Below are 26,446 nucleotides of genomic sequence, written 5' to 3'. Positions count from 1 at the left end.
GGTCGAGGACTATGCAAGTGCACAGTCATACATATATTTCCATGTTTACATCTATGTACCTGTATGTGTGAGTGCGTCTATCAATCAAAAACGTAGCGCCTAGAGCAAAAGGTTCCATTCATGGTTGAACATTCAAAAATAACATAAACAAGTAAGGAAGGCTAAGTGCGGGTGCAACCAAATATTTCATACGCTTACAGGAATCAAAGCTGGGGAAATACCTTAAGGTGCGAACCGTTAAGCAGATGATAGAAATCCAAACCATTTTATATTTACATACGTTATATATAACTAATATACTGACCGACATATTCAGGATGAGATTGATTAAAAAAAAGGGAATCGTTACATGTAGTATATGGGAGACTCGATTTGATCTATTAACTATTATCATGCCTCATACTATAAAAATACTTCCCGGGCTTCATTAAAGTACCTCACATACAAACATCAATCATATGGAATAAAGTCAGTCGGATGTTCGAAAATTCTGATACTAGTATATGGGGGCTCGGTCAAGCTTACGCCCAATTTTATCTATTTTAAGCACAATACACTGCTATGAGTAAAGCACGTTCCGTAATTTTCATTCCGATAACTTAAATATTGGCCGATATATGCAGTATAAAGTCAAAAATAAGTTCGAAAATCTTTATGTTAGGTATATATGTAGGTGCTCCAGGAAGTATCTCATTTTTGATGCACTGTTAGGAAAGCGTTCTCTTGGAATTTGAATTGTATATGCCATTCATTGGCCGATATTTTCGATCAAAAGTTAACTAGAGGACTGCAGTTCACATATTCGGTATTTAGGGGCTTGAACAGTTTTCACAGTCATAAGGTGGCATACTTAAAAGGAATTAATAGTGCGAAATTGTGTCTCTTTATATGTATTGATTACTTTCTGATTTGTGGGGAAGTAAAAGAATTTAAAGTTGTTCTAGATAGAAGTAGACCTGATTGTCGTCTGATTTCGCCCATTTTACACTGTGATATGCAATATGAGGAGAATGCTATGTGCTAAATTTCGTCGAAATCGGAAGGTCGGGTCCCGAGATATGTCATTTCACCAAAAAGTGGACGGTGCCACATCCATTGTCTAATTTTCACACCGGCCCTAATAAGGTCCTATCATTCTATTTTAATGGCTGTGGCGTATTAATTTATTGATTTATTAAGCTTTTAGTAATTTTGAACAGTACCATTATATCTTATAGTAATTTTTAATATTTGTGCTAAGTATTTTGATTGTTGTAGCTTTAGTGGTTTAGGAGATATGTACATTAGACCTAGTAGAGGAAGGGACCACGGCCAGTTTTTCAATTTTTTTTCCACAGGTGTGGATCGCTACTGCGATCCCCTGTGCGAAATTACAGTTTTTTTAATTTATTTATTGCTTAGTGTTATGCCAGGTTTTCTATTAATGGTGTTTTGTGGGCGTGGCAGTGGTACTATTACATTCAACTACAAATTCGTAATTTTTTTTACTGACAGACAGACAGTCACCCGGATTTCTGCTTGTCTCATTACATTACGCTATATCTGTCTCGATTAGTTTTAAGTGATACGTACGTACATAGGTGAACAAAACTATTATACTTTGTAGCAACATGTTGCAAGAGTAGCAATTGAAAATGTAAAAAAGTATAGAGAAATACAATTGAGTTGTGAGATTATGCATGAGGACGAAGAATATAATAAAAGGTAATCCCATGGTGCTCGGTCAGCGCCTGTAAAGGGCAATGGCTGCCGTCAAATTTATATTTCCGACATTAAGGAGATTTTTTAGTATTTGGATGGCAGGAGTACATTTATGTTTCTAACTCATCAAGATCACTTCGTGAACATAGAAATGGCTCTGGGTTGTTCACAATTGGGGGATGATATTGCTCAGTTAATCATATGCTTGCATTACTGAAATTAATTTGATCGGGCTTTATTTATTTACATGTACACATATACAAGTATTCTGTAAATTATAATATCATAGATGCTTCGCAAATAGGTAAAACTGACTGCAATATCGGCTACAGTTCCATAAATGTGCGTACACACCACCAGATCGATAATTTTGAAGCCTGAAAATATTTATATGTACGTTTTAATATTTAACGATAGAAATTAACAAATGTTGAGAAGTTGGACATTTTTCATCGCCATATATATGAGGTGAACTTTATTATTGATGCGCTCAATAGCCAAGTCAGTAAACACACCATACACAAAGCACAATCATTAGCATTCTTTTCAGTAAATTTCAGAGAATTGTCTTGTGTCAAGTATTTTTGTGATTTGCAATAAAAAATATACTTTTATATATGAACACAAAAATTTATTTGTATACATATTTAACTGCCATTCTTCTTTCTTAAAATACTGCCGAATGTCCTCTAAGCCGAGGTGAGTGTACGAACAAAATATTGATTTGCAGGGCTCTTCAGCAATTTATTCATATGTGTTCGGGATCCGTTCTGCAGAAAACAAACCGGCAGTTTTGTCAATGATCCTTCTGCCATTAATCTCATACAGCTCAGTCCACGTACTGAGTTGTTTCAAAATGAACGAGGTCCGTATACCATGGCGAATCATAGTTCCAAGACGAACTTCATCGGTGACACGTGAGCAAGGTTCTGCAACTGGTTGTGATTTTATTTACGAAGATTTTTGAAATATCCTAGCGTTATGCATGAAGGGCCGCGTGCGGTTGCGGTTAGTGAAACAGGCGAGAAACATTGTATTCACCTGGAAGAGGATAATATGCAGACGAATTTGAATCCATTCACCGTAGCTTCTCAGTGTTCTCAGGTCTTTTCGATGCCAAAGAATACCGTTTCGTCAACGAAAATTTCTGGTTTTGGAAACGATTGTTCGAGACTCATCACTACCAAACGTTCCAAAGTATGAACAATAACAAAAATTAAATATCTGATTCAACATTATGTTATCATATAGGGCTCACGTCGCCATTCCAACCAGAAGACGCGACCGATTTTTACACCACGCAATATAGACAAAATTCCGACACGCTTCTTCAATGATGACGCCAAAACTAAAGCGGTTTCACCGCATATAAATGCGCAAACTCAAACAGAGATCAACACTAGTTGCTCCGCTTTAACACCACGCGCATATCATCCACCGCCAGTGGTACCGCCGCTACAGATTCCTCGTCGTTATGTGCCCCGCGAAACAGTTGGCGACATGCTCGACAGCTCCCGAAGACAGCCGCTCAGGGTGTTGCCGTTACCGTGTGAAAAGAAGTCATTTAAAAATTATTCAGGTAATGCCTGCACATTTTATTATAAGTACTTCTATTTGATCTATCCTTTACAGAATTGCGGAGCATTGCGTCTGCTCTCACTTTAATAACCGTTGTTTCTTGGCTTTTTTCGATATTCTTTGAACTGGAGGGCATGTTCGATATGTTGGGCGGCATTTTACGTTTTCTAACTAATTGGTATAACAAAGAGGAACCACCTATGACGAAGGTCGAGATGTTTGTGCAATTTGCGCGAAATTTGTGGTAGCCAAGGTGTGACCCAAGTGATTTTTATTGATGTCTATTTATTTCGATTTTTTGAAATTTAAACAAGAAATGTTAATACGTAACTAGATTTGATGGCATAGACAATTAAACAAATGATTCTATATGACCTTGGAATTTTTAACGCTAAATCGTAACATTTACTGAGATCATGTACATCATCATGCTTATTTTTTAAATTTTTCCTGTTCTTGAAGTTACTTAAATATAGGCTTTCCTCGGTTACAGCAACAACAATAACTGGTCATGTAGATAACATGCAAATCTATGTTTTATCAAATTCTTTTCTTAAATTTTGAGAGGAGTAACAATTAAGCCTAGGACAAGGTAAATACTTCGTATACTATTAAAGCTATCGGAGTAAATCCCAGTCGAAGGATGTAAATAAGAAGAAAACTATGTTTTGATTGAATTGATCTTTATTTATACTTACTATGTCCACAGTTGTACAATTAAGTAGGAGGAGCGCGATTATATACTATATATGTATGCATATACTTAAAGCTGTTGAATGTGAGCCATTCATTATTACTACCGTTAACACAGGAAATCGATACACACATAGTGCTAATAAGTAGTCAATAGAAACGGATGAAATGATAACACTGTTCAAGCAATATCATAGTCACAATGATTAGAATCACAATTATAATTGCAGTCGACTTGCTATTTCATATATAGATAGAAAGGTAGGCCAACTTGACTGCTCTACAAACTCACAATCTACCCAGATATAAAATTCAATAATAATACATTAGTGGACCAACTCTTGACTCTACAGCCTGAACTTTGTTGATTTTAAAGTAGGCTAGAGAACGCAAGAATTACAGTATATACATATCAGTAGTTCTTAAAGCAATCTTGTACAAATACCTCATTCGAAATTATTTAACAGTAGATGTGTAAGTACCTGTATGAACTAATTTGATAATTGAACCGCATGCCGGTTAATTTTAAATTACTCTCTGATCCATGTGTAGTACATTTTTTATGCATGCATGGCATACTCCCGTCATTATGAATAACAAGGCAACGAATATCCGGTGATAATGTTTGTCACTCATTTTTCCCCGATTCCCCTGAATTCACGTCACCGCAGCCGACCGGCAACCGCGATCAACAAGCCGACAATTGTTGGCGGAAGTATTTGCTCAAAGCAATGCGCAATAAGAATGAAATCAGCAAATAAACAAGTAAAAAGAAATAACAAAAACATCGGATCTATAGAGAAGGCAAACGGCACTAACAATGAAAATTGAAAAACAATGACGTGCTGAACACAATACTCGCGACAGACTGCAGCAGCACGACAGTGAACTGAAAATGGCGTTGTGAATCCGACTACATGAACATTTGTGAGAAGGCAGCAACATAACAAAATATTGTCTGTCGAGAGCATTGTGTTCAGCACATGAATATGTATTCCACTTATACCAGCTTAGCGGACGAACGAGTTGAAATTGATGAGTATGAAAGGAAGGAAATCTCTTCCATACATATGTATATAAACACTATGCAACACTATTATTAACACAACCACTTTCATCAATTCTTTCATGAATCAGCGACAAGACGAAAACTTAAAGTTATACCTCTTATTTATCATATTAAGGCAGTGAAAATAAGCATTAGCTTGCATGTTTTCTTAAACGACATCACCATTAATTACTATCTAATATTCACATCCCTGCAACTAAGTACGAAATAGCGGTATGTATTTAAAGGTATTTTTTTTTAAATTTTTTCCATTAAATGACTCAATTCAAATAGTGGGAAAACTTAAAGAGCTGTAAACTTAAATCAGGGAAAAGGTTGAGGAATTACGCAAAAAAGATTTCGGTTAAAAATTAATATGTAAAAATTTGTATATGAACGGGAATAATGTGGCAAGTATTGCGATTATTTAAAAAAGCAAAAATAATTGAAAACAGAAAATGAATAATGAAGAGGGCGAAAAAGGAAAAATTCTGAGAGTGGATGAATTTATTATAAAAACGTAGAATATCTATTTAAAAATTTCAGCTGAAGTAAATTTTGCATTTCTCAAGAAAGACTGTCAAGCGTCATAAAAAAACGCTTTAGAATGCCTTTTATTACAAAACAAAACAAAAATTCCAAAAATTAGGCTTAAATGGACTCAAAAAAAAAAACCGCGTTACATTTAAATATGGAGATCCGAAACATATAGAATCAGTGGAGTGAATAATATTGTTGTATAGTGCGGGTATATAAATATATGTAAGTACTAATGCTGTGTTCTCGCACCGCTCGCTCAACGGCAACAACACGATTCACGACACCGACATGCTGGTAGTGAGATAAATATTAAAAATTAAATAATTTTTATAAGCGCAGCTCACTTTGTAGCCAGGTTATGCGGTGACTTCTAACCACAATTACACCAAACAGTAATTAAATTAAACGCTAACGTCGGTTAAGCATCCGTTTACCCGTTTATCCATTTGCCATTTACAGTCTAGAGATCGACGCGCAGAACATAAAGCACACCAATTCCGCGCTCAACGCTTCACTCTCGCAGCAATGCGCCAGCAATGCTTCCTATTGTGCGATGTGCGTCGATGTGTAGTAGTGTACGAGTATGTGTGGGAGAGAGGAAGCAGGAAAGTGGCGTCTTTTGACATTTTACCCATTTACCTTTTCCGCATTTAAGGTATTAAAGTGCTTCCGTTAGGTTCATTCTATTGAATAATCCGCAAGTTCACAACGAGATATGTACATCTACTTATTTTGGACTTCCGAAGTGTTGGAACTCGTTTTCTCAATTGTTTAATTAAAACGGTATGCTCATTGTACTAAATTGAAAAATTGAGCTTTCCTGTTATGTTCTAAAGTAATATGCCACATGTCATGAGTTTTGGGAAAGCTTACCAGCACCACCAAGAAAATGTGTTGATTACTTTGATACAATCGCTCTTGAATAATATAATGAACAAAATATCACACATTTCATAGATTCTTACTTAAGATACTAGAGATCAACACGATTAAGTAACATAATAATGTAACAGTACTGTATTATTTGTATAAGTTTGTTGTCTTTGCTTGTTAATACCAACTTAGCGATTATTGCCGGTCTCTTTACTAAAAACTCTACGACAATCGCACCTACATTTATTTGGAGTTGATTTGCTTAGCTGTTTTTATAGCGTTGAACTGTTTACATATCCGCTCTAATAGCTTTGAAAATTACACCATTTCGGGGAATTGATTATGCTTGAGAACATGGGTAGTACTGTCAGACTGACATCCATGATATGCGGAAAGGGAATAAAAAAACAATTACTTGAACATTGATAAGAGCTTACCTAGGAGGCGTTAGTGATTTACTTTTAACAGTTTCTCGAATGTAATTCGGTGTTATTCGATAGATACATATGTATGTATGCTGGTATTTATATATTGATAATAGTGATGATAATAATCACACAAAGCCTCATATCTTTCTAGACAGATATCCCAAATACATATGTGAAGCACATATTAATCTGCATGTAAGGTTTTTAGTTAAGAGTTCTTTCATTTATTATTTCAGAAACAACTTATACAAGCGTTCCCACAGCGGAAAGTAATCATAGGTTCCCACGGTGTTTTGCCATTGTGATGGGAAAACTTGTAGTCTTAAAGTATACAAAAAGTGCAAGAAACATGAAAGAAGACATTTTACGAGTTCACATGATGGTAGTTGAACTCAAATGTACACGATATTTGTTTCGAAATCAGCAAATGGAAACATTTTCTGAGCCATTAACATTGTTTATATACATATTATATAATTACATATAAAGGGTGATCCATTTCGAGGTTCCTTACTTTTTGAAAGAAAAAGCACAGAAGCTTCCAATTTAATGGGGAATGTTTATTATTATTCCAAAAAACATTCATTGGCATTTATTTTTTGAAAATTATGTCTTTCAAATGTTGGCAGCGGCTACGTCTCGGACTCCGTTGAATCCAATTTTTGATGACGAGTCGAAATACTCGGTAAATGGCGAATGACAAGCATAATGTTTTGAGCCAAGGCCCGAATCGAAGCGTGATTGTCCGTATAGACTTTAGGCTTTACATATCCCCACAGGAAAAAGTCTAACGGTATGACGTCACACGATCTTGGTAGCCAATCGGATCACGGAGATCACGAGATTCACTTTCAGGCATTAAATAGTCGTTTATTATGGCGCGATAGTGGTCACCATTGACGGTTAAGTTCTCACTGGCATAAGTTCTGAAGAAATGTGGAGCAATGGTGCCACCGATTCACAAATAACACCCAACTGTTGTTTTTTTTGGCACAATATGTGTTTCGTACATATTCAAGTCGTTCATTTCCGAGTTGCTGCGAACGACGCCGAATCGACTCTCCACGGTCTTCGTGTTCACTCTCAGCTATGGCTGCTATATTTCCTTCACTATGTTCTGGACGTGGTCTTTTCTGTCGAATATTAACATGTAATGAATGTCAAAGTGGGTGATGGTGTTGCGAATAGTACGCTCATTAGGCCGATTATTTTGACCATAAGGTGAATGATGAGCTGTGTGAGATATACGACAACATTGATATAGTTGAGCGAATTAACGTATGAATACGTATGGACGAAAACACTCCAGCTCTGAAAGTATTCGACGCAGTACCAGCCGGAGGAAGCCGAGGAAGATGAAGACTTGCAAAGAAGAAACGACTGGCGCGGTTGTTAACTCGGCTATAATCGCGTAACCTGTGCCTACGCCAGTAATGAAAAAGAATAGCTTATGAAAATGTCTACCTATATAAATTTAAACACCAATGAACACCTGAAATGAGACACTTACGCAAATAGCGTTACCAGGAAAGTTTTTTTTTTTTATCAAATATACTTCTTGTATTTGTATAATAGATTTACTCTTCACTGCATTACATGGTATCGGCGTATATGAATGAATATGTGTGTGTTGACGTGTTAACTTCAAAGTCAACAGCTATTTTAAATACCTTGAGCGGGCAGCCTTGACTTTCGTTGTATTAAATAAATTTGGAAAAAATACAACTTGAAATAAAGTGAGAGATAGAAATAAGAGCAAAAGGAGAAACTTCAACAGAAATCGCACAAAACAAGTTATTTCGCTAGCTATTCGAATGACTTAGCTGCATTCGTGCATATATACATACATATGTATGTTTGAAGGAAGGCACAAAGTAAACGCGGAGGGTAAAAGTAATATTCGAGAAAGGAATTATAAAATGTACCACCATTGGCCTAAAATCAAACGAAAAATGCAGAATTGGGTTATATTCTACATTCGTGCAACGGCAGAGTATCTTCGCTTAATTCGTCAAATAACTAATATTAGTTCTCGTATAATTCTTACATACATATTGTATGCATGTACATAAATATATATTATACTAACAAGAGTATAAAAATAAATAAAAGTTTTGCGAGCATCGATATAGTATTTCGATCATTAGAGGAAAATACCACTTTATACGCTTTGCAATTTATAGTATATCGTTTCTAAATCTCACAAGCTGGACTTGGACTGAGCAAAAACCCAATAGAGACAGCTTCAGCTGAATAATGAATACGAAGCGATAATACTTAACAAGTTTTTCAGGTTCAGTAAATTACAGTGTACACAACTCCAACTGTTGCTGCCTAACAGTCGCCAGTCGTGGTGTTGCGTTATTGCGGCTGGTGCGCTTTGCAAAAATCTAGGTCTTGCACGAGTATGTATTTTGACTGGAGTGTTGCTGCCAGAGCCATTATTCCTGGTTGCTGCCACCCCTTCAACGGAGATACCAATGTGTGGCAGATGCGCCAGGTTACAGCGGAACGTTAATTGTATTAAGGCAAAGTGGAAAGTTATCTATTTAGTTGCCTCTGTTCTATAAATTCGTGAGTGCCTTTTTATGAACATGCATACATAATAATTATATGTACATAATAAGCGTATTTAATGGATGCATTCTAAAATATGAAGTATGAATTATAAAAAAAAAATTTGTTTTAATTTCTGTAACTCTATAGAGTCTATAAGTCTCCCTAATTCGAAGTTTGTTTGTGTATTATGATGGCCCGACTTAGGGAAGCTCAAATATATTTTCATTTGCACACGGTTCTATATTTGTAAACTGATGAGATAAATTATTTTAACTTAATTCGACGACAGTTTTTGACCAATCTTTCTCTGTAAGAAACACTAAAATTCCGCATTCAATATGTGCATGAGGGGCGAATGGCTGGTTAAATAATCGCTCTACTTAAATCTTTAATCCAATGCACACTCAAGAGTTTACCATTGAAATTAGTTCGAGGAGAATCATAAGGTCACTGCTTAAATTAAATCGAACTATTGAAATCAATGTTGTTGTTGTTGTTGTTGTTGTTGTAAAGGCAGATTGAAATCAATCCTAATCCGTGTACATTTTTATGTTTTCATTCATTCATTTGCATACTACAACGTAATATTAAGAAAAAACAAAATCACTGTAAATATCTATTGCCTTCCACGAACAATATGCAGTTTTCAACTGAGATATTGCTTCGAAGAGATTGTCAAGATAATAATTATTGCCTGTGGAGACAGTGTTCAAATCCCTTGAAATGTATCTCTTGAAAAGTGTTATCATAACACAATTGCAAACGAACCCAATGATGAGTGTGTGATGCATCGCAAAAGGCAAACTGATTAGTATTCTATATATTGTAAGCAATAAGCAACGTGGAGTTCCCACAGGCAATAGGCACGGTAATACAGTTAGTAAGGCATAGATGTTATCCTGTCGAGATGCCCCGTAAGGGATGCCATGGTGTGATGTATTCCAAAATAGAAGAAAATTTCTTGGTTTATGCCTCGTTTTCAGTATGTTCGACCATTTGAATTTTGATAAGATTGTTTACATTATTTTTCTGTTTTTAATATTTTTTTCTTGCTTCCTTTCACAGCGGTTATATTGAGATTTCGAACGACGAAGTAAATTATTGAAAAGTGTGATAAAAATTTATACTACGGCAGCACTGTCCTAAATCAGAAAACAGCTGCGAAAAAATTATGACAATTCATTGAATTAGTATTTTTCACAATTTTTCAGCAAAGATAATATTGCTTTAAGGTTAATTCCTTGTGAATTTCAAAAGTTAATTCCAATTAATTCCATATCCATTATTAGTAGTGTGGTTGTCGTATCTATAAAGTTTACAGAGAATATTTGGAAAGCGATACACCAAATGAATGTCGATGCTTTCCAGCAGTCGCTAAATCAATCGCTACAAGCCTTCGCATTAAAGTTAGAACTAATTGTGGGCGTGGCGGTGCAGACAGTAGTTTCAATACAGCAAGAATTCTCTGAAACAACTAGCGATTGGCGTAGTCCTATTGAGTTCTCAGCGCTACAGCTAACTCTGCTAAAAGTGCTGCTGGTTTTGTTACTAGGTACTGCAGGACTCATCGCGTATTCGTGGCGTGTTTACGGAAAAGTAATAACTGAAAAATTTGTTCGGCCCAGTAAGTAAAAAAATATATAACTGTTTATAATTGAATAGTTAAAACCCATATTTATAATTGTCCCAGGCACTCTCAAGGAAATTGAGGAGCTCAAGTTATCCGTCGCCAAATTAAAATTGCCTAAGGAGCATTCACCTAGAATATAAAGGATCTACTTGGTTGAAAGTAGCGAAAATGTCGAAAATCAAAAAGTTTTTCTCCAGGAAAAAGGAGGAAGCCGCTTTTAAGGTTTATAAATATATTAATCGCTTTTAGTTTACAATTGAAAAATAAATTGTATCTTATCAATCTTATGGAATCTGCCCCCTAATTTCTGTTCTATTGCAGTTAAAACTAGGTGGCGGAATGGGACAAGGCCGAACCTTAAACGCTGCACCATCGCCACCGAACAGTTCAAACTCTAAATCCGGAAATGTCTATGTGCCACCCAAACGACAAGAAATGAGTTCGGAGGCACGTCAAGCAGCATTAGCAGCACTAGCTCGTATAGAGAAGAGAGAGACGAAAGATTTCAATACCTCTCTGGCAGCTATCAAAGCTCAAGCGAAACGGGAGTTGGAAGCAGAACAAAAACTACGGACAGAAGAGCTGAGCGTATCATCGGGGCCGTCAAGCACAACGACAAAAAGGAATATGGCCTGCGAGGGAGTATTTTTTCGATGCCCGTTAATAAGTGAGGAAATTTTATCCAGGAAAGATTGGAAAATTAAAATAAAAGAGTTTCTATATCAACAATTGGATTCGGAACGAGCATTGACTGCGTGTTTGATAATATGTAACTGTAACACACGTGAAAAGGTTTGGACATACAAATTTTTGGTTTGAATTTGTCTAACCCGTTATATCTAGGCTGATGATTGCATACAAACACTTTCAAAATATCTTGAGAACATATATAACCATCCCGAGGAAGAGAAATACTATAAAATTAGAATGTCCAATAAGTATGTTTTGCTTGTTAATTGTCATGAATCTACTCATTCCACATTTTCATTTCCAAATTAATTTTTAGAATTTTTAATGAGAAAGTTCGTTATGTAGAGGGAGCTTTGGATTTTCTGCTTGCAGCTGGTTTCCGTGAGATTGATATCGATGGTGAACCATTTCTCCTTTGGTCTAAAGAAAACGTTGAAAATGATTATGATTTGCCAATCTTGCTAGATGCTTTGAAGAATGCTGAAACTATACAACTTGATTTAGACAGAAACATTAGAGTTCTAATGCCTTCTCAGGCTCGAAGTGCAGAGCTGCCTGATGATTTCTATCGAATCTCTCCAGCGGAAATCAAACGTGAACAACAGTTACGCAGTGAAGCTATTGAAAACTCGCAAGTATTACGAACAAAGGCAATGCGAGAACGGGAAGAACAACGTAATTTGCGTTTATATCGTTTCGCATTGATAAGAGTTAAATTCCCAAATGGTATTTATATTCAGGTGACCGAGCGACAGCGCATATAAATAAACAATTGTACTAATATCCTTTATATTTGTAGGGCACCTTTAATGTTTACGAAAAAATTAGAGATATATATGAATTTGTGCAATCGTGTCTTATCGACGAAAATTTGGATTTTAATTTAGTTACAGCAAATGGTGTTAAATTCACTGATGAAGATATGGAAAAGACTTTATATGACTTGCGGTAATTAAAAATATTTATATTAAACTTTTTAAAATTTATAGACTTTTATCATGTATAGACTCATTCCAAACATTGTGTTGCTGTTTACGATACCTGGCGCAACCACCTCATTGGCATCTGATACGAATTTTTTGAAAGAAGAATTCTTGATGTTGGTGTAAAAGATCTAAAATTAAATTTTTCAGAATATTAGTACAGATTATAAGTGTAAGCGATCATTGTATATTTTAATTTTTATTTAGTTGCTATATAGATTATTTTATGTTTTTACAGATTTAAGAAAATGTTATATCTATGACTGCGTGGGATATTGTGCGTTAATATTTTTGTGATGCGGCACATCACAGTTTCCTTTTCTCAAAAGGTTTTTAAATGGCAAAAACCCAATAAATTACGTCTACAGAAACTCCAATCCATTGAAACAATTAGCATGAAACCTAATGCATTGTTTCGATTAGTTTCGTCAATTCGATCCTAAAAACTCATTGAAATTTCGTTGATTTAATCGATAGTTGATTTGCAAAGTATAATTTCAACACCAAATTCAGCAAACAATTATTGAATTTATTGAATATTAACTTTGACTATTGTGAAATATTGTAGAAAAAATATATATGCGATTTGTATTAGGCACCTAATGTTGTATTTTTGTGTGTGTAATTTTATGCATTAGGTTGTATGGTGGTATGAATCATACAAGTTTTCGTCTTGTGTTGGAGTTGGCATCCCTATTGAATTATCAGCTGTTTAGCTGTCAAAACAAAACAAAAGGCTTTTATGTTTATATTTGTAACAAAATGGATTCAAAAATTAAAATGTAAGTGAATTTTAAATTATCAAGGAGTAAATTCAAAACTTTTCTAATAGACTTATAGTTGGGGATGTACGTGGCCGATTTCGGCAGCTTTTCCAACGCGTGGAAAATATAAACAAAAAAGCCGGTCCTTTCGAAATCATATTTTGTGTTGGTGAGTTTTTTGGTACAGTAGAGCAAAATGAAGAACTGATTGCTTACAAAAATGGAAATAAATCGGGTAACATTTAATAAATCAATAAGATTTATAATTACAACATAGCTTATTTACAGTGCACGTACCTATGTATATTCTTGGGCCCTGCTCAAAAGAAACAGTACATTTTTACAATGACATAGAAAATGGTGAAATATGTGTTAATTTGACTTACTTGGGTAAGTATCCTTGATTTAGTTGTAAAATTATAGAATATTTCCAAATCTTATCAATGCACGTTATTGCAAGGAAAAGCTTAATTGTGTACTTATGCAGGTAAACGAGGATTGTATACTCTTACCTCGGGTGTTAAAGTAGCTTACTTAAGTGGGCTGGAGAAGGTTGATGGCCACAATCCTATTGAAGATGAAAAACATATTTTCTTTGATAAAGATGACATATTATCTATTTGTAATTCATGTGTTGTAAGTAAATCGTCTGCCTGCGATTATAAAGGTGTCGACATTTTGCTCACCTCTCAATGGCCATATGGAATACATGAAGATCATGTAAGTATAGTTGAAACGTTCATACAAATATAAACAAACATTTAATTATAGTTTGTAATTTTGTAAACTATATCAATGCAATCAGACAAATATAATGTTACCACGAGTTTAACTGGTTAGCATGCTACTCTTCTTTTGACAATTAACTTTCCAGAAAAATGCTTCGAAGATGATCTCATTTTTATGTAAAGAAATCAAACCTCGCTACCATTTTTGTGGACTCAACAGCAAGTATTACGAGCCATCACCTTTTAGGTATAATTCTAACTTTGATGTAAGTGCACACATTTTAAATATTCTCTATTTTAGAATACCATCCGACCAGCTAACTCAATTAGAACTTTGCACTCGTTTTATCTCTTTGGCGGAGGTGGCCAATGTTGCTAAGGAAAAATATATTTATGCCCTAAGCTTAACGCCAGTGGAGAAAATGCGTGTTTTGGAGTTGATACAAAAAACGACAAATGAAACTAAATGTCCGTTCGTTGGTATGAATTTCCCCCTTTTCAGAGGAGATGACAGGGTAATGACACCTACGTAAACTATAAACATATTGGAAAATGAACTCAATTAGTTGCAATACATATATTTTATATTACAGCAATCAGAATGTAAACAATATTTCTATGACATGAATATGGGCGGAGATGATAATCGGAAGCGGTCTGATGGTAGTGGCCAACGTCATGAGAAACGCGCACGAATTATGAAAATAGATCAAGGTAAATTAAGCCAATTGTAGTCGCTTTCATCTGTTGCAATTAATATAAAATATAATTTTTATTTAGAAAAATGTTGGTTCTGTTTATCGTCATCCGATGTAGAAAAACATTTAGTTATTTCAATTGGGGATAATTTTTATTTAGCTTTAGCTAAAGGACCAATCAACGAATTCCATGTTCTTATTATGTCCATAACTCACATTTCTTCAGCATCGCTACTAACTGATGATGATTGGAAGGAATTGTCAAAATTCAAAAATACGCTACGTGACTTCTTTCAATCGTATGGACAAGTGGTTTGTTTTACTGAACGTCACTACAAGTCGTCGCATTTACAAGTCAATGCGTTAGGTATTGATGAAGGTTATGCGTGGAAGATTAAACATGCGTTCGAAGTAAATATACTTAAATTAACTATTAAAGATATTAAAAGATTTTTTTGTTTTTTTTTTTTTGTTTTAGGACAAAGCTGAGGAATTCAATTTACAACTTGAAACTCTACCGGCCCTTACATCATCGCAAATGCTTCCGCAACAAGGACCCTATTTTGTAGCGGAATTGCCGGATAAAAGCACGTTGATTACTCGTCAAATGAAACATTTTCCACTTCATTTTGCACGGTATTTTCCTGTTTTGAGGTTTATTATCGCTTAATGTACGAATTTAGGCTTTACTAATTTCAGTGACGTGTTTTGCTCGGAAAACTTACTCAATTGTGAGGAARAAGTAGATTGGAAAGATTGCAAATTAAACAAAGATGAAGAAATTGAAATGGTAAAAAATTTCCGTAAAAAATTTCAAAAGTACGATTTTACCCTTTAAGTTTAATACAGTGTTTTTAAGCAAAATATAATTGACAATTTTTAATAAATTGATGCATTTTTTACGAATATATCCATTTTTTGGTAATTGAATAGTTTTGGAGTGTTAAATTTGATTTAAATCACTTAATTCCTCTATTGGAGACATAATTAAGACATTCTAAAAACACTTCACGTAACATCTGAACCGGTGTTTGATCAATTTGCATTTTGATTCTATTGCATATTTTTACTTCGAACTGGGCACATAAGGTGGGCAGTCCAACCTCCTCGTAGAGCTTTCGAACACTATTAATTTTTTCCGGATCTGAAATGTTTAAAATATAATATTAATTAAAACATGAACTACATTATGAAAAAAGTGGTGAAAAATGTAGCATGTTCTTACTAATCTTACCAAAACTTACCTTTTTGGCCGTAGCACTCCTCCATAATAGCCCTTTGTTCTGAATCGACTAATTCCATGCACTTTACCGCCAGCCAAGAACACTTGTTACATTCTATATCTGTGCCGATTTTACCAGTGAAATCCGGATTTCCAAATGAATCAAGAAAATCATTTTGAACTTGAGCGTAATATCCTAACTCAAATGTAATTTTTTGACATTCTTCAAATATCTTTTGGTCCTTGACGCTGGAAATACATAATACGGTGATATAAAATTATTTATTTTGTCGGCTCTCTGCTCACCCCGCCAAAAACAAACCAGCCGCTACTGGTAAATAAAAAAAGTTACTGGCAGCTTTATTCCTCACAATCGAATTCAACGTGTCCATATCGAACGAGTTCACATGCCTTGTACTAACAATCACATCCGTTGATTGGCCGCAAATACATTTGAAAATGCATTCATAAAATAGCTCGAACAAATCAACATAACAATCTAGATGACTGAAATGTTTTCTGAGAAGTACGAAGATGGCATTCTCAAGCAATATAGAATCGTGTATGACATTCAAACCCACTCCATCCAATTTGTACCAACACACTTTCCCACGACGCGTGGTGCTGTTGTCCACTACATCATCGGTAATGAAGGCTAAAACATGGGACTGCAGAACACATAAAAACATACGAGTGAAATTTTTACGATTGTATTAAATGTGGCTATATGGCATAATAATGCTCCCCCTGTATTTACAGTTAAATTGCCAGTGATTCTCTTTAAAATAAACAAAACATTTTGACTGATAAGTAATGGAGTAGGTTTAATGTTGTTGGCAAATACTTAATATCGGCCGGATTGACTTGTATCCATGAAATAAATAAAGTTAAAAAAGAACGATTATAAAAGTAATGGTATTACTCGTGCCTCATAAGTAAGAAAGTAAATTGATAATTTTTGAGGTTAGGAGTGAGAGTTAGGTCTGGAGCGATTTCATCTTTTTAGGCATTAAGATAAAACATGCTCAAGAAATGGCCATATGGGAGATGATTCCTTCCAATCCCACCAAACACACAGCAAAACCTTCCTGGCCGTCAATCACGGCTTGGCCATTGTTTGAGACGATTCACCGACCTTCGACCACGACCGTTTTAGCTTGATATTGTCGTATGTGATCCATTTTTGGTCGCCAGTCACCATCCGCTTCAAAAATGGGTCGAGTTCGTTCCGTTTCAGCAGCATATCGCAGGCGTTGATTCGGTCCAGAAGGGTTTTCTGCGTCAAATCATGCGGCACCCAAACATCAAACTTTTGTTTGTATTCAGCATTCTGTAGATGATTTAAAATGGTTTGGTGGCTAACTCCCATCTTTTGGGCGATGTCACGAGGTGCCACATGCCGGTCTAACTCGATGCTTTCTATGATTTAATCGGTATTGGTCGTCACAAGTCTTCCGTCGGCCAGCTTATCCATTGTGTCGTTTTCACCCTCTCTAAATCGTCGATACCATTCCTCCGCAGTGCGAAGTGATAGAGTGCCATCCCATAACACACCATTAATTCCACGAAACGCTTCTCTAGCGGATTTGCCTTTAGCGAAGGAAAACCTTAAAATAGCGCGAATTTCAGCGTTAGCGAACTCCATGTTTACACGTCTATAAATATTGAACGCAATATCCAAACTAATCATGCGTCGTTTTGTAGGTTTCGTTTTGTAGGTTATGTCAAGACCATTCAACGATGTATAGTATTGTCAGATACGAGCTCTGTAGCGCTTTGTACATAGCAGCGAAATTCAAAAGACAAAATGGCGGAAGGGAAATATTTGACAACCTAATATTACTGTCATTTACATGGCGTGGCGCACTTTCACCAGTCTCGAACATAACTGTTAATTTGGTTATTATTCGATTTCGTCCGTTTTCACCCACTAAGTTTTATCGATATATCTATATATAATGCTTATTCGAGTTATAGTTTGCTAGGGCAGAGGGATGAACGCCCAGAAATTCTTTCCTTAGAATTACAGTCTTTTAAAGTAATTAAAAATTTGTGTTTTTCCTTTGATTGAAGACAGAACTTTGAAAATTTTTAAAAAGGATCGGAGAAGACCAAACTAGATACCGATCGGATTTTTATAGCACATACAACCATGATATGTACTGACCAAAACCGGGAATTATCAAAATGAAATAAAATGTATCTTTCGTGAATATTTAGTTTGAAAAAGGAGTTTTCGATTGGATCTTGCAGTATACATACTATTTCAATACACCAGCCAAGTATTTGTGCTAATTTAATTTTTTCTGATGTGAGGTCCGGTTCTTGTACTATACTCCTATATGTCAATACGGGGATTATACCATGCTTCCCGTTTGAAAGTCGTAAATTGTACTCCAGAGTCTATGAAAAATAAAGTAAATTATAACTGTCATTAACTGAGTTGATTCATTCATTGCTTGATTTTTTTATTTCCCTTGCCTTTCTGAAGCTTTCCGCCAAATCGTTGCATTGGTATCTTTCCAATGTGTCAATAAGGTCATTAACAATGTCTAAAAAAAAAAGGAAATACTGGTTTGGTAATTGATTAGTTTGTATAAGATTTGTTTGTAATATCTAAAACTAAACAACTTAGATATAGGGTTATACATATATTCCTAACCAATCTGTGGAGGTTAGTATTGGGGATAGGTGAAATCGGCAAAAAAATTGAGAAATAAAACTTTAAAATAATAGTATCTGAAAAGATCGAAATCAGACCATAACTTTCTAAGCACTCAGCTCGGAAATATCAGTCAATGCATGAGATAAATTATTTAAATTCAGAGAGCATCTTTTTCTGATAACAGTATTCCCTTGTGTAAATGTAGGTGCTTCTACTAGGCCCATACACCTAATATAACATAAAGATTTTCGATCTTCCGGCTGACTGTATCGCATATATACAATCTGCGAGATATCTTATTGAAATTCTGGCATCCCCTTTTCCTTTCTCAATAATTTTTCTGCATGCTGCAAATGAATAAAATCGGTTAAATATTCTTTTATATTTCATATAAGGATTTTCAAATTTTCGGTTGTCTTTATTCCAGATACATATATTGGTCAAAAGTATATCTTAGGTAAATTAAGTAGAAACGGGTAAAAACTGTGCACGAAATATCCCGGCCCTCATATAGGTCATATTCTCCTTTTGTTTTATTTAAAAAAATGTGGTGCATCATGTTTGCTCTAGAGTTTAATTTAGTTTAATGCCGTTTGTTTAGACTTTCCTCTAGTCCCAATATAACTGTTTAAATAGATAAAATCTTAATTTTAATTTGAAAAGCAATAAGTATATGTAGACCCTGTCTAATCCTCGATTCCTTAATATAGTAGTTTTACGCCCTTCTGGTTGACTTTTAGTTTCTTATGATTTATTTTCAATAAATTTTCACTTAACCAATCCTATAATATTTTAATTACAAATATTTCAATTATGGATATACCTGGATAAACTGTCATAAATTCACGGATCTCATGTTGTGTTGAACAATGATTTGACTTTGCTACAATGTGATTCTCCAATGATGATGATGCCCTGAAGGGAAGAATTATTATAAATGAATTAAAAATATGTATTGTGTATATATACAGAAATATGTATATAGTATTATAATAACAGCGGGGCAAGTATTGTCCTTTTGATTGGTCCTTTTAATTTCTAACCAATTTGGTCGAGTTGGATTTAATTATTGGCATTTAGAAGTTGGCAAAAATTCTTAATAAATTAAAATAGTCCTCTACTTCTTCCATTCATTCTGGCGGCCTGTCTCTTAAACTGGTGAAAATATTAAAAAAAGTGAAGGATATGGTGCTTGAAAATCGTCAGTTAAATCCCGATCGAATGATTTTGGTGGATATTTAGGGAACGAAACGTGTTCTTGCTCGAAACCACGCCAAAGCCGCTCAAAAATCAATCAACTAAATATTTATACAATGAACAGGGCATATTAAGTTTGTGACAAAGTTTGTAACACCCAGAAAGAAGCGTCGGATACCCTATAAAGTATATATATAAATGATCAGTATGTCGAGCTGAGTCGATTTAGCCATGTCCGTCTGTCTGTCTGTATATATACGAACTAGTCCCTCAGTTTTCAAGATATCGTTTTGAAGTTTTGCAAACATCATTTTCTCTTCAAGAAGCTGCTCATTTGTCGGAATGGTCGATATCGAACCACTATAAAATATAGCTGCCATACAAAATGAACGATCGGAATCAAATGCTGGTATGGATATTTCACATTTCACATTTGACAAGATATATTCACAAAATTTGGTATATTAGGTTGTCAAAAAAGTCTGGCGGTATTTTCGCTAGTTGGCGCTGAGAGCGCATAGTTCTAGTTTTATTCGTCGCATCGGGTCATGCTATACCTTTTTGGAAAGCTCATATAACGCGCAAAATAAAGAGAAAATACGGCATATTTTACAGTACTTCTACCATAAAGGCAAAAATGCATCTCAAGCCGCCAATAAAATTTGTGCAGTTTATGGACCCGATACAGTTTCCATTTCCACCGCACAATGATGGTTTCAACGTTTTCGTTCTAGTGTAGAGGTGGTCGAAGATCCGCCACGCTCCGGAAGGCCTGTCGCCGAAAATTACGATAAAATCGCTGAATTGGTCGAAAGAGATCGGCATAGTAGCAGCCGTAGCATCGGCCAAGAGCTGGGCATGAGTCATCAAAAAAAATTTTATGGACAATTCAAAATTCAATAAAAATAGCGCAAAAATACCACAAGACTTTTTGACATACAAACTGTACACATAGTTACTAACAGAAATGCACCTTTGAAGGGCAACGGAAGTTAACGTTTTTTCTTGTTTTAAATATATATGTACACGCTTTGCTTCCTGCTGAACCTTTTTATAGCTGGGCGCGAATATGACGCTTCACTGAATATAAATACAAATGAATATCAATAATATAAACAAATGTGCTATATTCGGGAGTCTTCTGGACAACAAATTCGTTACCAAATTATATCTTCCTTGTATGGCCAGTGGCGTAGAGATCAGAAATGCATCTTCATGGTCGGTATCAAATAATTTTTGATTCAAGAGAATTGATGATTTCCATGATCCATATCTATGATACATAATTTGAAGGAAGTTCTTATAATTAGTCGATAATTCTAATTTGAATTATTTCAATTTTTATTTAATATGTAATGTACTAGTTAGATAAGGGTCGCCATATATTTTATGCCCTGAATAGGGTGTATTAAGTTTGTAACACCCAATAGGAAACGTCGGAGACCCAATAGGTATATTTATAAATGACCAACTTTTGAAGCTGAACCGATTTAACATTGTCCGTCTATCTGTCTGAATACACGCAAACTAGCAAAAACCTGAGTTGCACCCGTCCTATACTAACCATGAAGCTTCTCATGTGGGAAGCGCTGATATCGAACTGTCATACCAACTGACCGATTAAACTCAAGTTCTTTTTTATTTGACAAAGTATCTTCACAAAGTCATAATATCGAACTACTAAAGCAACAAACCGATCAAAATCAAGTCATAGACCTACTTGCTTGTGAGCTAAAGTCAAGGTTTTGTTTTTATTGGTATTTTCACTTACCGTTTTAAGATCACGAATTGCTGGGATTCCTCTAAATTAAATCCTAAGGGCTGAATAGGAGTACTACCAGCACCAACTGCGAACATGCAACGGTATTGTGAGAATAGACGAAACGGAAATCGGATTTCGTTTTTTTCGATATTATTACGGCATTTTCCAACTATGCCAGCAGTTGTACTCGTACGTATCGGCAAAAATTTACGCATTATAGAAAACATTTCTGAGAGTTTAATTAAATTTGACACAATTCAGAATAGTAGAGGATTACACAAAAATATAACTAATGTAACCTCAACCATGCAATTAATTAATGTAATACTTCAAGCTTTATTTATATTTATATTTTAGAATTATTGAAATTATCTTGAATAATTTTCCCTTTTTATATTCTTAAAGCATAAGTTTAATAAATAGTAAAAACCACTTAATGTTTTGTATGCATCTTTTTATCAAATAAAATTTTTGTAAATTAAAAATTTAAAATGTTAGCCACATCAAATAAAATAAATTACTTTTATGAGATGATTTGATGCGGTTTCTTAAACGGCTTTGTGCAAAGTAATTTTATATTTCGACCGGAATCAGATGCTGATGCGATGAGCGTGTAAAGCCCACCTAAAACGGAATGCATCTGTTTACTTATTTTAAAGCAAAAACGATCTAGCTTAACCGACTCTTGCATTCGGATTGCATTGACATACATTTAGTAGAAACTTTCAAGTACTTTCAAATTGAACTTTACTTATAATTACATGAACCTCTGATAACATTAGCGCTAAGCCTTTTCAGTTTCTACTCATTTAGAGGATAGTAACGATCTAATTCAGAATTACATTCATGAACACATACATACTCATACATATCTTTAGTATAAAGTTCGGATTGAAGGCAACAGCAGATGATTTAGTCCTTCAAAATATATATAAAAATTAAATAAAATTATATTATCAGAGGGTCGTAATCGGAAATTTTTTGGTTTCCATACCTTTTTGACTTCATCGATCATTATCTAGAAGCGCTTTAAATAAATATTAGGAAACAGGACAAAGTTTTGAGAGAGTTCACCTGGTTTCCGAAAAATAATTGAAATTGAAACCTAGGATTTGTTTAGCTCGCTCAAAATGGTCAAACTTAATTTTAAGCTATTCATATCAAAAAACCGTAAATTAATTCCCAAGTTGCTAATATCTTTGCTTATTTGTTCTTTTGTGGTTCCCGCCTTTACTTAATTTCTTTGTCATAAATTTGACAAAGAATTTCTATCAAAATCTCTCGCGGCCCTGCATCTGATGTTTTTTGGATATTCATAAGAATACGATTGCATGTCTCTTCCTCATATTTGGCGTAAATATTGAGCATATCCAATTCTTCGTAAACTTGCTTGACGCGCGCTATCTTCTGAGGATCTAAAAATACCAAAAATTTGAAAATTTTCTTATCCATATATAGTGATACCACCAATTAACCATTGTGTCCATAACAGTCTGCCATAATAGACTTTTGTTGTGGGTTTGCCAGTTCCATACATTTCACCGCCAACCAGGAGCATTTGTTAGTTTCAATATCTGTGCCGATTTTGCCAGTGAATTCATATTCACCGAAACAGTCATGAAAATCATTCTGAACTTGCGAATAATGGCCTAAGTCAAATAAAATGCTCAGGGATTCATCGAAAACGTGCTTATCTTTAACTCTGCAAATAATACAGAAAATTACATTTTAAACAAAAAATTAAGATCGGTCGTAGCCAAATACAAACACTCTCACAATTGCCAGAAAGAAGGGCTCAACTTATCATTTTATACTTTGGAAAATTGCCAAAATCAACTTTAAATGTACTAAGTTCACTTAATTTTGCTAACTTATCTTACATATTGATCGATATGTAGTATATGGTATGAAGTAAAAGGTACGTTGACTTGTGTTTCAAAACATCATTCTGAACATTTTGATATATAAAATTCTATTTCATGATAATTTAACGATTCTAATATTCTGACCTTTTCGTCACTAAAATCTTTTTATGAATATATAAAAATGTATACATACGAATATACATAATATATGTATGTATGTATACTTATAGTTTTAGATGTTAGAAATAACTGTTAGGTGAACACACCTATGGTAACATAGACATGATACTTACCCTGCCAAATGAAGCCCTGCAAAAACGGGCAAATAAAAAAAATGACAGGAAGTCTTATTCAACACTAGCGAATCATACGTCTCCATATTGAAGGTAGTCACATTCCTTTTAGTGAGAAGCAAATCTAATGATTGCCCACATAAACATTTAAAAGTGTTTTGATGAAACAATTCGAGAAGATCAACATAGCAATCTAAGTGGCGGAAATGTTTGTTGAGAAGCTCATAAAGTCCATTCTCTATCAGGATTACATCATTTATGGCAGAGAGACCGACCTCCTTAAACTTATACCAACACAACTGACCACGACGTATTGTGCTTTTGTCCATCATATCATCGGTCATGAGTATGCACCACAGCATCTATTGGACATAGAAATACAACGCATCGCTATATTATCATATTTTTACACATTACCATTTCAAAACACCAGCCAAGCATATGTGCCAGTCTTAAATGTTCCGCATTTATTTGCTCGCCTTTATCTACAGTTTTGTATGTCAAAACGGGGATTAGGCCATTTTTGTAATTTGTAAGTGGTAAATTATACTCAAGACACTGTAAAATGAAAAATATGTATTTGAAATCATGATTGATTAAACAAAAGCACATACCTTCTTGAACCATTGCCCCGCTTCTTTGCTGTTGTATTGTTCAGCTATAGAGCCAAGATCACGCACAACATCTTAAAAAAAAAACTATGTGTTAATAGTCTGTGCCACTGAATAGCAGTAGAAAATTCTTAAAACTTTGTTTTGTAAGGGCATCGCTTTCTCAAAGCTTTGAATTGAAAAGCACCGAAGATATTAGCGACCACATATTGAAAGTCCCAATCAGACTCGGTTTAGTACGAGCAATTTGGAAATCGTAACTTTAGTTTTACCTGGCAATACGGCACCGAAATCTCGTATTTCATCTTTTGACATCAAACGTCTAGAAATTAACCTAAAATTTTGTTCCAATGCTGGTGAACGGCTGAGAAATATAATACAATACAATGTATAAGTAAGAAAGTTTCATCCATATATAGTATTCTTATTTAAATCACCTCATCGGTGAAAAATATGCAGACGAAATACGTGTAAATTTATCCGTTTAATTGATTAGGTGGTCTAATTAAAGGTAATTGAACCAAATATTGTACAATTTTTGAAGTCCAATTATCCAGGGGATACTGTTGCTCAATTTTAACATTTTGGCCAGACGGACGTACAGCACGTCACCTGGATTTCCCCTTGTCTCGTCATCCTGATTATACATATATGTATGTATATACAATTACCTATATATCTATCTCGATGAGTTTTAAGTGTTACAAACAACAGTTAGGTGACCATTTGCTGCCGCAACATGTTGTGAGAGTATAATATTATATGTATAGTATATATGGATTTCGATTATAATATGCAATTATTTCATATTGAAAATTGTACACAGAGATGTTCCATGCGTTGAAGGTACTGACCTTTTTCACTCACCTTATTTTATTTCCGATGTAGTTTAGCGGCGCCTCCCGAGTAGATGATGGTTTACTAACTTTAGTTCCGTAGTGATTTGATGTATAGCGATGTGAGGTGAATGGAAAACAGTACGCTTTGCTGTAATTGTTGCTAATATCACTCTCCACAGTAACTGCGTTTACAAAAGCTGGTTGTATTTGCCGCCATTTTCGAAGAAGACAATACATTTTTCTAAATTTTTAAAGTTTTGTTTAAAAATAATTCTGCGCGTGCTCTCGCCCTCTAAGAGATTTAATGTATCTATCTCCTAAAGGATTCGTGCTAAAACCCCTATCTACTCTGTAAAAATTAATGACGGGCGGAGTGGATCTATTCATATGACGGTATTAAATATACTAAAAGTGCAATAAATCAGTAGCAAAATACGTCAGAGACATTAAAATTTTCCTCCGAAATGGTAAGAGAGGGATATAAAGGAGCCGTGGTGAAAATTGCTGGACTGATTTCAATCAAAGTCGGTACATAACATTTTTATGTCACAGTATGAAAATGGGCGAAATCGGTCTACATGCCATGGCAATGTTACCGACCGACATATCGAATATGTGGACCTCTAGTTGACCTTCTTCCGAAAATATCGGTCAATGTGTGACACATCAAACTGAAATTCAGAGACTCAAAATGCGATCATCGGGTCAATACTTCCTCATACACCTAATTTTCTAATTATGTAATTGTCTTGGTATGTAGACATACATTTAATGGAGGCACTTCTTCCGAAAATGCAAATAAATCACTGAATTTTTTGGATTTTAAAACAGAGAAAAGAGAAAATTATTTAAACTTTTCTTCTTATTATTATTACTATTATTCACCTTCACTGCCACTTATATAATTTTCAGTTAATAATTTTAGATTTGATATTTCAAAAACTTGTATATTGAATTCAAAACATGTGCCTAGCGCTACTGACAAAGTAAATACTACAGATTACAAAAGTATTAAATATAAACGTGAAGTATCAATGCTTCTCGTATTTATAGTAGTATTTACTTCTAAGTACACGATG

At 34.7% G+C, this 26,446-nt stretch overlaps 5 protein-coding genes across 9 annotated transcripts; 4 read left to right on the top strand and 1 right to left on the bottom strand.

Annotated features, from left to right (window-relative positions):
• Positions 1-2,273: 2,273 nt before the first annotated feature.
• Positions 2,274-3,700, top strand: LOC108973225. Its single transcript, XM_018940297.1, has 5 exons — positions 2,274-2,400; positions 2,478-2,618; positions 2,679-2,898; positions 2,953-3,280; positions 3,334-3,700. Exons 1-5 carry the CDS (start codon positions 2,384-2,386, stop codon positions 3,525-3,527), a joined length of 900 nt encoding a protein of 299 aa, XP_018795842.1. The 5' UTR covers positions 2,274-2,383; the 3' UTR covers positions 3,528-3,700.
• A 1,929-nt stretch (positions 3,701-5,629) lies between these two features.
• On the top strand, positions 5,630-11,208 carry LOC108973281. Of its 3 annotated transcripts, none has more exons than XM_018940435.1 (4): positions 10,064-10,402; positions 10,486-10,652; positions 10,713-11,044; positions 11,111-11,208. In XM_018940435.1, the coding sequence occupies exons 3-4, from the start codon at positions 10,768-10,770 to the stop codon at positions 11,188-11,190; spliced, it is 357 nt and encodes a 118-aa protein (XP_018795980.1). In that variant the 5' UTR covers positions 10,064-10,402; positions 10,486-10,652; positions 10,713-10,767; the 3' UTR covers positions 11,191-11,208. The 3 variants fall into 3 exon arrangements, with proteins under 3 accessions (XP_018795978.1, XP_018795980.1, XP_018795979.1); XM_018940434.1 differs by having other exon boundaries at positions 10,097-10,402; positions 10,710-11,044; XM_018940433.1 differs by lacking the exon at positions 10,064-10,402 and adding an exon at positions 5,630-5,782 and having other exon boundaries at positions 10,486-11,044.
• On the top strand, positions 11,186-13,274 carry LOC108973280 (UBX domain-containing protein 6). Of its 2 annotated transcripts, XM_018940432.1 has the most exons (8): positions 11,186-11,272; positions 11,372-11,842; positions 11,894-11,988; positions 12,057-12,139; positions 12,206-12,480; positions 12,540-12,688; positions 12,747-12,895; positions 12,962-13,274. In XM_018940432.1, the coding sequence occupies exons 1-7, from the start codon at positions 11,219-11,221 to the stop codon at positions 12,847-12,849; spliced, it is 1,230 nt and encodes a 409-aa protein (XP_018795977.1). In that variant the 5' UTR covers positions 11,186-11,218; the 3' UTR covers positions 12,850-12,895; positions 12,962-13,274. The 2 variants fall into 2 exon arrangements, with proteins under 2 accessions (XP_018795977.1, XP_018795976.1); XM_018940431.1 differs by having other exon boundaries at positions 12,057-12,480.
• An 85-nt stretch (positions 13,275-13,359) lies between these two features.
• On the top strand, positions 13,360-15,823 carry LOC108973279 (CWF19-like protein 1 homolog). 2 transcript variants are annotated; one of them, XM_018940430.1, is made up of 10 exons: positions 13,360-13,505; positions 13,556-13,722; positions 13,776-13,877; positions 13,975-14,207; positions 14,362-14,462; positions 14,517-14,730; positions 14,809-14,929; positions 15,074-15,324; positions 15,392-15,549; positions 15,613-15,823. In XM_018940430.1, exons 1-10 carry the CDS (start codon positions 13,375-13,377, stop codon positions 15,749-15,751), a joined length of 1,617 nt encoding a protein of 538 aa, XP_018795975.1. In that variant the 5' UTR covers positions 13,360-13,374; the 3' UTR covers positions 15,752-15,823. The 2 variants fall into 2 exon arrangements, with proteins under 2 accessions (XP_018795975.1, XP_018795974.1); XM_018940429.1 differs by having other exon boundaries at positions 13,365-13,505; positions 14,996-15,324.
• Positions 15,802-25,654, bottom strand: LOC108973197. The gene is made up of 15 exons (XM_018940265.1): positions 25,396-25,654; positions 24,801-24,892; positions 24,532-24,602; positions 24,335-24,475; positions 23,918-24,279; positions 23,235-23,461; positions 22,994-23,174; positions 22,622-22,677; positions 21,769-21,988; positions 19,624-19,715; positions 18,617-18,687; positions 18,398-18,538; positions 16,442-16,803; positions 16,158-16,384; positions 15,802-16,057 (listed from the first exon to the last, which is right to left on the bottom strand). The coding sequence occupies exons 1-15, from the start codon at positions 25,602-25,604 to the stop codon at positions 15,873-15,875; spliced, it is 2,637 nt and encodes an 878-aa protein (XP_018795810.1). The 5' UTR covers positions 25,605-25,654; the 3' UTR covers positions 15,802-15,872.
• Positions 25,655-26,446: the final 792 nt, after the last annotated feature.

The sequence above is a fragment of the Bactrocera latifrons genome, unplaced genomic scaffold (genome assembly GCF_001853355.1).
Source record: "Bactrocera latifrons isolate USDA-ARS-PBARC rearing strain unplaced genomic scaffold, ASM185335v1 scaffold_47, whole genome shotgun sequence".
In the NCBI taxonomy this organism is placed as follows: Eukaryota; Metazoa; Arthropoda; class Insecta; order Diptera; family Tephritidae; genus Bactrocera; species Bactrocera latifrons.
This window is presented reverse-complemented; position numbering and strand designations above follow the sequence as displayed.

What these genes read in the sequence shown, in the direction of transcription:
- LOC108973225 (XM_018940297.1), top strand. An exon ending in TCACTACCAAACGTTCCAAA is followed by an intron (nt 2,899 to 2,952) that starts GTATGAACAATA and finishes GTTATCATATAG; the next exon opens with GGCTCACGTCGCCATTCCAA. An exon ending in GTCATTTAAAAATTATTCAG is followed by an intron (nt 3,281 to 3,333) that starts GTAATGCCTGCA and finishes TATCCTTTACAG; the next exon opens with AATTGCGGAGCATTGCGTCT.
- LOC108973197 (XM_018940265.1), bottom strand. Translation starts at nt 25,604, where the DNA reads ATGTATTGTCTTCTTCGAAAATGGCGGCAAATACAACCAGCTTTTGTA. An exon ending in CGGGGCAATGGTTCAAGAAG is followed by an intron (nt 24,476 to 24,531) that starts GTATGTGCTTTT and finishes TTCATTTTACAG; the next exon opens with TGTCTTGAGTATAATTTACC. An exon ending in CAATTCGTGATCTTAAAACG is followed by an intron (nt 19,716 to 21,768) that starts GTAAGTGAAAAT and finishes TCTTCCCTTCAG; the next exon opens with GGCATCATCATCATTGGAGA.
- LOC108973281 (XM_018940433.1), top strand. Translation starts at nt 10,768, where the DNA reads ATGAATGTCGATGCTTTCCAGCAGTCGCTAAATCAATCGCTACAAGCC. An exon ending in TGAAAAATTTGTTCGGCCCA is followed by an intron (nt 11,045 to 11,110) that starts GTAAGTAAAAAA and finishes TAATTGTCCCAG; the next exon opens with GCACTCTCAAGGAAATTGAG.
- LOC108973280 (XM_018940431.1), top strand. Translation starts at nt 11,219, where the DNA reads ATGTCGAAAATCAAAAAGTTTTTCTCCAGGAAAAAGGAGGAAGCCGCT. An exon ending in AAAATTAGAATGTCCAATAA is followed by an intron (nt 11,989 to 12,056) that starts GTATGTTTTGCT and finishes ATTAATTTTTAG; the next exon opens with AATTTTTAATGAGAAAGTTC. An exon ending in AAGACTTTATATGACTTGCG is followed by an intron (nt 12,689 to 12,746) that starts GTAATTAAAAAT and finishes TATCATGTATAG; the next exon opens with ACTCATTCCAAACATTGTGT.